This window comes from Pinus tabuliformis, chromosome 6, assembly GCF_031772625.1.
Source record: "Pinus tabuliformis cultivar Carrire ecotype Pingquan chromosome 6, CPIR1, whole genome shotgun sequence".
Classification (NCBI taxonomy): Eukaryota; Viridiplantae; Streptophyta; class Pinopsida; order Pinales; family Pinaceae; genus Pinus; species Pinus tabuliformis.
Window position 1 is genome coordinate 1,267,174,010 of NC_142292.1, and position 11,507 is coordinate 1,267,185,516.

Below are 11,507 nucleotides of genomic sequence, written 5' to 3' on the forward strand. Positions count from 1 at the left end.
CATGGTTGTATTGTCAACATCAACATGGTTGTATTGACAGTATGTTTAGATACAACATAGTTGGATGGATGTAGTATGATTAATGCAGTGATTGTTGTGGGCAACATGGATGCAGTTCAGTGCAGCACAATGGTACAACATGGTGATGATGGGCATGTAGATATAGCAGCAACTCGATTCATTGCAGCAGCTAGTTGATGATGAGTACAACATGATGATGTGGTATTGCTCAGTGATGGGAGCAACATAGTGATGAGAGCAGCTCAGTGATTGGGTGCAGCACAGTGTCAAGTGCAGCATGATGATGAGGTGCAACACAGTGATGGGTGCAACATGGTGATGGAGTCACTTTGGAGGTTCAGTTGAAGCAACGTGTCTTCACCTGAGATCAGATCAACTACCTCATTATGTTATCTTCATGGTGAAGATCTCTGCTCTTATCTTGTCAAGTCAAAGTGTTGACTTCTGATTTTTATGTACTATCTCTTTCTTTGCTGAATTATTGGAGAATACATAAGAAGAATTGATCAAGGGTTTCCCCACATTAGGGTTTGTCCCTGGCTAGCGCCACATCTTGTGTCCTCTTGTCTTGACTTGTTTTTTGCGATTTATGCTTATGTTCTATCTACATTTTACTATCATGCTAAATGTGATTGCTAATCTGGAATTGATATTGTGCTAATATGGAAAATTGAAGTAAATTTGCTCTCAGCATAGAACATACCTAAAATTAACATCATTTAATTGTAGGTTGTCCACCACCTATATCCATATTCCAAGATGGTGTTCTTTTGGCTTCTATGTATCATTCCACTTTTGGTTTTAATGATGGCAAGGGGGAGTAGGAATAGAAGGGAAGAACAAGAGGATAGTGGTCCCCATATGAGTGACCCAATGTATGATGAGGAGGAAGGGTGTGAAGAGTAAGGGGATGAACTTGAAGGGAACATTGAAACACTAGAGGGGGAAGCTGCATGACACCCTTGTGGAACTATGTGACCAAACTTGAAGGGGGAAAGGGTGGTGGACGCTACAAATTTTTGTGCCCTCATATTTGTCATGGAGGAAAACCATTTAGTGGTTCATATATTCATGTGAGGAGGCATCTTTGTGGGGTGATGGACAGTGATGATAAAAAGGGTGTTGTGGGGATACAAATTTGCCCAAACATTTCAGTTGAACAAAGAAGAAAATACATCCAAATAGAGGAGGTTGCACAACAAAAAAGCAAGAAACAAAAAACTCATTCTGAATCAAGTGCAACCTTTAGATTTGGTAGCTCATTTCCTCATGGTACTTCGGCAAGTTCTAGAGGTAAAAGAACAATAGGGAATTTCCTTAATGTTGCTGCGAGGGATGATGTGGATGGAAAGATAGTTTGATTTCTTTGTGCTTGCGGTGTACCATTCAATGTGCTTCGATCTCCCTATTGGCATGAAATGGTAAAGGCCATCAATGAAGCCCCAAAAGGATACAAGTCCCCCAACTACAAGAAAGCTAGAACAATGTTCTTGGAAATAGAAAAAGCAAAGGTTCAAAGAGCTTTGACATGTTTTACAAATGAGTGGGTAGATTGTGGGGTATCCATTGTATCAGATGGGTGGACAAATATTAGAAACCAACATTTGATAAATGTTCTTGGTGTTTCTGCTAGTGGTGCAGTATTTATTACATGTCATGACTCCTCCTCCATTAGTGCATCTTCCCAAAACATTGCAGATCTCCTATTGCAATCAATCAGAGATGTTGGTCTGAATAATGTGGTTCAAGTGATCACAGATAATGCAACAAATTGTAAGGCAACAAGAAAAGTTATTGAGTGTACTCATCCACACATCTTTTGGTCTGGGTGCCTGGTTCACACATTGAACCTTTTGATGCATGATATTGTGAAGCATAAAGAATGTGGGTGGATTAATGAGCTTTACAGGAGAGGGAAGCAACTCATTAAATTCATCACAGGGCATACAAGGGTAAACTACTTCTATGGCACTTACTCCAAGTTGCAGTTGCTTAAACTTGCAAAAACAAGATTTGCAAGTTATTACCTCACCTTTAGGCGACTAGTGAAGGTGAGACAATCTTTAACTAATATGGTGTGTGCTGAATCATGGGAGGAAATTAACATTGATAGAGATGGTGCTAGTGTAGCCAAGGACACTATTGTTGACATGTACTTTTGTACTCACATGTTAAATATGTTTTGCAATTCACCAAACAAATTTATTACATGATCAAGTTTGGAGATTCAGATCGACCAATAATTGGGGAGGTGTATGAGCAAATGGATAGCATGTTGGGGTAGATTAAGGACATTGTTGAGCCTAGAGATATCACCTTGTACAATTATATTTGTGCAGAGGTGGAAAACCGATGGGAAATGCTAAATGTTCCATTGCATGCATTAGCATATGTTTTGACATCTAAATACTATCATCCATCATGGCTTTCAACACCAGCACCTCGGGGGGGGGGGGGGGGGGGGGGGGGGAGAGCAAGAGAAAACCACACCTATATCAAGAGGTTCACAAAAAATATATGATTGCATTGAGTAAATTAGTCCCTGATGAGGACGAGGCTACCATGGTACAGAGACAGTTGAGCAACTATACGCTTAGCACTGGTCCATTTGGGAGCATGCATGCAATTAGAGGTTGAGAGAATTTTTCTTCTCTTGAGTGGTGGAACATGCATGGAGGTGCTACTCCACTTCTACAGACTTTGGCATTGCGGGTGCTATCATAGGTGGTAAACACTTCTTCTGCAGAGAGGTGTTGGAGCTCTTATTCTTTCATCCACGGTGTTAAAAGGAACATGTTGAGTTCAGACTGGGCAGAGAGCTTGGTTTATGTTCATTACAACTTGCGATTGTTGTCCCATTACTGTGATGATGCGAAGACTAATAAAGAACTTAAGGTTTGGGACAGGAATCCAGAGGAGCCCAATTTGGAGGATGGAGTGTTGCGATTAGAGCAATTAGAGGATGCTCTTATCTAGGTATGTCCATTGTGGTATGAATTTTGCTTATAAAGCATTTCTTTAGTTCCCGTTTTTAATAATTTTTGTTAAGTAGTGGTTACTTTTGGTAAGAATTTTTTGAGGGATTCCAGGATGATGATGATCGAGTTGAGATGCCAGCCCTATCTGGTCCCTTATTTCCCAGGTTCCATGGTTCAACACGAACAACAAGGGCTTCGTTTTCATTAGTTTCAATACCATTCCCACAATTTCCACAGGCACCTTCTTCATTGCCACCACATTCTCTTCATGGTGGAAGGAGGAGAGATCAATATATATATTCAAAATTTACTTCTTTTGTCATAGAGATTAATCATTAGACTTGTAGGCTTGTTGTGAATTTGAACCTTTTTGTTTTGGCGGTGACCAAGTGACCTATTTTGTAAACATTATTATTTGAATTTTGGACATGACAAATGTTGATAGTTGCTTACTTGCTAGATAATATGCTCTATGCTTTATGTTTTATAGTATGCTTAAATGTTTTATGTTTTATAATATGCTTAAAAATTTGATGTATGTTTGTAATTGCTAGAATATAGATGGTTGATGCTCAAATAATTGATCATTGATGTACAATGGAATCATGGATGCCATATCTATCTTAATTTATGTAAAAATATGCATGTTTCCATGTCTTCTACAACTAATTTGGTATTTGGGATGTTTGTTTTGAATATAAATGCAAATATATATATATATATATATATATATATATGGAAAATGACGCTTTCGCGTCCCCACTTCCAAAAAACATCCCCATTTCGTCCCCGCCTTGTGCAACATTGGCCAAAACCCCTTAAGCCAAAGATCCATAGGTTAGAATTCCTGTCAATTAGGTGGAACTATAACTTTCGACAAATTTCCCACCAAATTCAAGGAAAATTTATGACTAGAAAGTTTTGTCCACTTATTAACCGACTCCTTTATTATACTGTACTTCAATACATGAATTCAATATTGAGTATGTTATTGTATTCTTTGTTGGCATAGACTTCTAGATTATCCATAAACTATTTTTTCCATTGAAAACTTCGCTAGGGAATCCCTCAAAGCACTTCTTCAGATTTCGTGAATGGTGCCCAAGGTAAATACTATGGACAAACAACATGTACATCTAACATTAGAGGACCCAGGTGGGTTCGATCTTGTGACCTCCTTGGCCAATATAGCTTTGGGTTGGCAAGTCAATCCATTTGAGCTAACCCTTGGGGCTAACATATCCATACAATATATAAATAGTGTTGGGAAATCCAAGGAGTTGGCAGTTAAATGATTTCCCTTATTAATGACATTACCTTGTGATGTTTTTATTATTATTAGTTCTTTTGATTTATCTTTTCTTATGATCAAGACTAATGCCAAGCAACGAATAAAAGAGTACACAAGATGTAGGCACACTGCCAGGGAAAAACCCCCTTGAGGGGAAAACCCAGTCACAAATTCTTCCTTCAGTAGATTCCAAAGATGAGACGACCAAGACCCTTACAATCTAGACCCAAGACATCCTCCATCAAGTCATCCTTGAAATTGTGATTGAACTGAGACCTTGACTGTGGTGAATCCTTCACATTGTGGTAACACCGAATTCTTCACTGTGATGTATCACAAAAAGTCTCCATTATAATCCGCGTGAGCTTGTCTTCTACCGAGAGGGAGTTGCGTGTTACTTTTTCAGCTGGACAACTCGAGGTGTTGGGGGAACATGAGGTGCAGGGGATGGTAGTCGTTGTCGGCAGGATGATGTTGAGGCTTCTGGCAGTACCTGAGCACATCATCAAGAGTTGGAATAACAGATCTTGCTGTGTGATTTGGCAGGCGTAGAGTAGTTGGTTATTTGCGACATAGGTTCTTGATGCTCAATGTCTACCTATTGGATACCTACAGGAGACAGAGACAGGGCACAGAGGGGTCCCAATAGCTAGCAACATAACACAACAACAGGCAAAGAGGATTTGGGGTTGTGGACCTCCAATATGGTTATGGGATCTAGGGATCCAGTGGATTGGTGGGATACTCCACTCCTCAGTGAGCTTGGTTAGAATAACAGGCAAACTGATTCATTCACAGGTAGACACATGGGGAGTCACCAAAGCCCTCACCATAGGGCGAGGCAAATTGTTGCTCGGGATTGGGGCCAGCGATGGGGCAATAGGCATTGTCACTATTGAGGTGCTTTGGCAGGTTGGGCCTAACCTTGATCATCGCATAGATTGTGGTGAGAGTTATGCGAGAGGAGGTTATGGTACGAGCGTGCTAGACAATTAGTGATGACTAGGGTGTCGCGGGGTCAACATGATAATTTCTTGCTACGCTGGGCATGGGGCCCTAACATCACAATACTTAGCGGTTCAACTACCCATAAGGGTGAGCTGGTCTTTACAAGAGAGGGTCATCCAAAATTTTCCATCGCGTTTCTTTGATTCGCTGATGGTGTGGGAGACTTCATCAGGATGGCAGGATGGCCAAAAAGAGGATTTCAGGAGGAGCTCACGCAGGAGAGGCTTCATTCACATGGGGATTGAGTTGTATCTTCAAGGGCCCACAATCAGAGTGCATGGGGTGGACTATTCGGTAGGACAACTTCATGAGGATTTGGACAGAGTTTTACATCATCAGGATGCTCTAACGCCTCTATTTGGCAGGATAGTAAGTGGAGCAAGGGGTGCTTCACGTTGATCAGGTTGGCTTGGGATCCTGGTATCGAGGGACTCCTTCACTATAGGATAGTACAACAATTAGGGATGATCCAATGGCATATTTGGGACCCTAGTGAAGTTTGCAGAGACAATGGGGATCCATAGTCAAAGAGGGCGCTTGTTCAGGCACTGCTTGAGGACAAGCAATTTTTGGTGCATTGGAGGAGCTTTGCCGGATGAGGATGCTACTTGGGAGGGCAAGCACATACTTGAAGTTGCTTGGGGACAAGCAACATTTGGGAGGGGAGGACTGTAATGTCCCTTCCTAAATGATTTTGGAACAAGATTAATTTCTACATTTTCGGGCCAATTTTGGAGGTGACGGGGCCCATTTAATTTTTATTAGAAGACTTAGGAGTTAGAAGGAAGTTACTTTGGGATTTTGTTCGTAGCATGTGGGGACACCCACACAAGGAAATACACACTCCCTAAGCCAATGGTTCGAAATGCATGAGGGAAAATCGAAGGTTTAGTGAGGGACCCACGAAGGAGGGAAAAAGGCTCCACGAAATCTATAAAAAGGAGGCAACACTCTTCATTTGACGTCTTTGGCATATCGAATTTCTTCTTAGTTGCTCGAGCTGCTTAGCTGGGTCACTTGCTGTTTAGCATGAGTTTTTTGAGTGGAGAACTCACCCTTTCTTCGGGGGACTTCGAGTACCACCCTAGAGAGGTTCTTCCATAATCTTCCAGAGGTGATTTTCAGTATGATTTCCAGTGTTTGCATTCAGAGTTTTTCCGGTGGTGCGTATTTCTGGAGGAAGCAGTGGGGAAATCGAGTTGAGGTCCTTTGCATTCTTCAAAGGTGCTATTGTCGGGAGAAATTCTGGGAGAGAAGCTTTGGTGATTTGCTGCTCACTTGGGTGAGTTTTTGGGCTGAAGGTGATAGCTTTATTCAATGGAGATTTCATGCTTCCGGGGCCAGCGCAAAAGGCAGAGATTTGGCACACGTGGGAGGTGGAGACTCAGCCATTGAGGCTGATCCTTGTTGGGAGAGATACGGGAAGCATTAGTGGAGGTGATTGCTACTTTTCCAGAGTGTTTGGGGAGGATTTTGTTGGAGTGTTGACATTCAGTGTGTTTCAGCAGAGTTCTGGAGGGCATAGGGCTTTTTGGGGGTCGATTTTGGAAGGTCAAAATCCGGCCAAACTATTTCTGGGTTTTTGGTGGATAGTTGAAGATTAATTTGGCGGAATTTTCTGAGCACTTTTGGAGGCTCAAACAGGGGTTTCTTCCAGCCAGCACTTGCAGAATTTCGAAGGCCAGCACAGAACACAGACCCCTCAGGCCTAAATTTGTTAGCTTCTATTTGCTGATCTTTTACTGAGAATTATTGTGGCATCCTTGAGGAGGATCTGAGCTCCGGACTGAAGTAATTTTCTTGAGCATATCTTAAAGCAGAGTCTGGTTTCTCTAAGAAGCAACTTCGGCCCTCTATGGTAAGGCGAGTCTGTAATGTTCCAAAACAGAAATAACAGTGCTAAACAAGCAAAATACATATACAACACAGAAAAATTCAGACAACAATTAAACACCCATAAAATTGCACCAGAATTGGACCAAACTGAACCATTTTATTATCAAAGGAGAGTACAATGCATGGGATGTGTGCACCTGGCTTGCCAAGCAAGCTAGACAATCCTAGGTAAGAAAAATGTTGCCCGGATGCAAAGGAAAGACTTCTCCTCAATGCAAAAAGGTGCTCAGAACAGTGCAAATATACCACTGAGATTGCTCCTGTAGAATGCCAAAATAAGGCCTCAAGACCTGCACATCTGTTACAGGAGTTTGGCCTTAGGTATCTGTGAATATGCCCACGAAGTTCTTAGAGAATAAGCCAGATCTACTTCAGAAAAGGTCGAATGGCCTCAGAAGCTTCTCAATACCCAGCGAAGAACCATAACCATAAACCATAAAAATTCAACCAAAAATCTTCTTCAGACTTGGCCTCCTCTTAAGGTTGGCATGACTCCACAAGGCTGCAGACAAACTTGCAGAGATATTTTAGATTTTATGTGTGAGAGTTCATGGCTAATGGAGGGCAAATGAGCTCCCTTTTATAGAGGTTGTGGAGGCTTCTAGGAAGGGGCCGACTTGATAAAAATGGAGGGAAGCTGACCTTAAAAAATTTGAGTTTGAATTTCAAATTTTAATATGTTGGAGCCAAAATACTTCGCCTTGGAGGCCGATTTGAATTTCAAATATTATTTGATATATTCTCCAAATTTGCTAGGATATTCCCTAACGCAAGTAAATTGAAAATGCCATTAATAAACCCAACACAATCCCCACCCTTATCGTCTTGTTTTGGGGACTTTGACCAATTTTTGGGGCACAAACTTTGACTAGACATATCTCCTCGGACCTCAACCATTAGGAGTTATGTGATGTGCCACCTACTGTTCAAATCAGCACAATGAGGATCTGCAAATGAAGATGATCTTGATCCCATGAACCCTGATCTTCCTTGTCATTTTTTTCATTGAAAGCGGGGCTTCTTATTTCTGCTGCTTGGGTTGACATCAATGACAACCAAATTTCAACACATGCTTAATGACTTACACGAGGCAGATAATCCCAAAATTGGTATCTCATATATTGGGCTGCAGAACCCCTAATTGCTTAGGAACCAACATTGTTAAAGGCCCTAGTAATTTTCTTGAACAAGTTGCCCCGTGGGTGGAGTTGTTACCCAGCTTTGTTATCTTTTGAGTGCTAAGATTATAAGTTCAAGACAACACTAGCCAAATTTGTTTGCAATTCTTACTATAGAATATTTGGTGTCTACAATTTTGAATATTTCCTACAGCATTTTGGTTTATGAAGATCTGAAATTTTGATAGATGTTTCAGAAGTTTTCAGATTTAGTTGTAGCACTGAAGTTCTATAAGTGCAGATCTCTCAAGTTAAATTTGACAAGCTCATGCCAATGACTACTAATCTGTCACAGCACATGGAGTGAGATTCAGTCTTTTATTATGTATTAAAATGATAAGATGTGATCTTCTTACATAATTCTTGAATTTTTGTAGATCTTTCTATTCTTGTAACCATAAATGTGATGCCTGCTGAATTGATTGTTCTTTACGCAGATCCTTGTCTCGAAGAGATATTCAGATCATTGTTGGTTCTGGTTGCCCCAGCTTAGATGGAAAGGTTGTTACCTCTGCAAAACGTCTGAGGGCATTCATTTATCTTGATGAAGGGGATGTAAGTATGCTTGTTTATTGTTCAAATTACTTCAGATTCCTATCCACGGATAACCAACAGGCCTGTCAATATTTTGCATTACTATTAGTTTCTTTCTTTATTTGTTCATAGGTGTGCTACCATTTGTGGCAATTTGTTTCACTCATAACTGGTAGTTTCTTTAAATTGCTCTCACGTTGTCAGGTATGCAGTTCATGCAGTCTAAGAGCTTCTTGTGAAAGGGCTTACATAATCCCACGTCGAGGTGACATTGCACACACAGTAGATGTGATGCGAGTTTTATTGACTTATGCATACTATCCTCTAATTGGTTCTGCTCAAAATGGGGTACATAAAGCAGTGAAGTTATCTGTCCGCAAGTTACTGAAGCAGGTGGTTAAGTTAAGTGCAACTCCACTTAATCCAAACCTCCGAAAGCCTGTGTCTGTAGGGTCTTCTCCTAAAGTAAATCAATTTCAACCTCCACCAATAAAAATATCCAGACGGGCTGATGACATCGAAATGAAGAAAGGAGATTGGCTTTGCCCAAGGTTAGTTTTCTGTCAGGCTTTAATTTTGGTGTCGTTTGGGAGTGTTGCTATTCATGCCTTACTTTTGAATTTTCCCTTGACATATTGGATGGAATCTTTAGGTGCGATTTCATGAACTTTGCTAAGAATAACAGATGCTTACAATGTGATGACATTCGTCCTAAAAGAAAGCTGAATTTAGGGGAGTGGGAATGCCCAGGGTATGTTTCTTAATGCAGCTTCAAGTTACAAATCAGTTGACTTTATCATTTAAGGCATGCTGCTTGATTTTCATCTACAATGATTTAGTTGCTTGAGTTCATACCGAATCTCCAATATTTGCTTCTTATGGGCACTTAATGACTTATAGTAGATACTTTTGCAATATGAACATGCATTGTTAGTTGATATGAGTGCATGCATATGCAGGTGTGGTTTTGTGAATTATAGAAGAAATTTGGCTTGCTACAAGTGCGAATGCAACCGTCCACAGGGTGATCATACAAATTATTACAAACAGAGTATTAGCAACTGGGATGATGATGTAAGGAATGCTCAGCAATGGACGTGGAAGAAGCCAGTCAACATGGAGGACTCTCAAGAGTCATCAGATGACAACTTTAACAATAGTTAAATGGAAATATTGCTATTGTCAACTTTGCAGATCATTTGAGAATCCAGAGATGATCCTCTTTAAATAGCTAAAGAGAAGGAAGATGAAGTACTGGCATAGATGTGATAAATCAATCATCATTGTGGAATAAGATGGAAGATGTTGTGATAATGACTAATAGCTATAGTTGGAAGGTGGTCGGTAGTTACAGTACATCTGATTCAATGAAGCCACAGTGGGAACCTCCCAGGCCATGCTAAGAGTGTGGGTGCCTACTAAGCATGGAGTTATGTTTGAGCCCAAAGTCTTGTCAGCTCAAATTTGGAAAAACATAAGCATTCTATGACTTATAAAGTTGAAAGCAGGGCTTAGGATCTTGACTGCAGCGAATTTCTTATATGGCAGGTGGAGTTTGAGTATTTTACTATTTTGAAAGGGAAAATGTCATCTTTTTCAGTCCAAGAGAAACTATAAGTTATAACTATTCCATGGCCTTTGAGGATGATATCCCAACCTTTCAGAGTCCAGACAAACACGTTTACAAAAATGATAATAGTTTTTCCATTCCATCTCGACTGGTTATTTTCACAGTGCATTAATGTAATTCTTTAACCTGATTCACTTTAGTGAAAGCATATATTGTAAACACCACTTTTCAGTAGAGGTTTCTATTTAGTTACAGAACAGTTTGAATTGATTTAGTTTCGTCACTTTTATAAAGTGATTCACATTAATTCTCAAAGGAATCAATCTGAGAGTTATTCAAATAGAATGTGCTACTATTATGGATATTTCTGTCATGGTCCAATCATGATCCTTTTCCTGCTCACAAAAGGTACTTTGTTCGACAGAATGGAAGAGGCATCCATCCAGTGAATTAGCTTGTCTTTCACTTCTTATCAGCAGCAGGACAATGAGTAATAGAAGACCTCTATTAATTAATTTCAAATATAATAAACAAACTAACAGTAAGTTTAATTTAATAAATAAAAACGTCGAGTTGGCCATGAAAGTGTTGGTGGAGTAGAGTGTTGGAAGAACTTTGTAGCAGATTTTGACCTCGAATTCAAGATTAAAGAAGAATCAAGGCCACTGATTTTATTTAGAATTATCATAGAGAGTCTACCAGGCTATGTGAGATACATATGAAAAGGCACTTTTCTGAACTCATACTAATGTTTGACATTCAAAATAAAAAATATCATATAATTGTTATGATTCTACCTCCACATGGATCTAACTAGTTTTGAAAGTAATCAGAGCCTTACTATTCACTTCTTTCCTTACTCCTCGTGATGCCCTTCCCCATAAGCATGTTCAAGCCAGTGATAGTGTGTGTCGCTCACCTCTGGTCTGAGACTTTAGGACTTGACAGTTTTGCAAGATCATAGCCCCTTTATGCTACCTCTTTTCTCATGCACTCATTCCTATCGAGTTGTTTTCATGCTTGTTGGTGAG

At 40.1% G+C, this 11,507-nt stretch overlaps 1 protein-coding gene across 1 annotated transcript in view; it reads left to right on the plus strand.

The window, feature by feature from the left end:
• The window catches only part of LOC149263265 (uncharacterized), a 59,014-nt gene extending 48,432 nt beyond the window's left edge, over nt 1-10,582 (plus strand). Inside the window, exons 2-5 of the mRNA XM_089426003.1 lie at nt 8,810-8,927; nt 9,111-9,457; nt 9,559-9,657; nt 9,866-10,582. Coding sequence (XP_089282129.1) covers nt 8,810-8,927; nt 9,111-9,457; nt 9,559-9,657; nt 9,866-10,070 — 769 coding nt within the window. The 3' untranslated portion in view covers nt 10,071-10,582. The remainder of the gene's footprint in view (nt 1-8,809; nt 8,928-9,110; nt 9,458-9,558; nt 9,658-9,865) is intronic.
• The last annotated feature ends 925 nt before the right edge of the window (nt 10,583-11,507 follow it).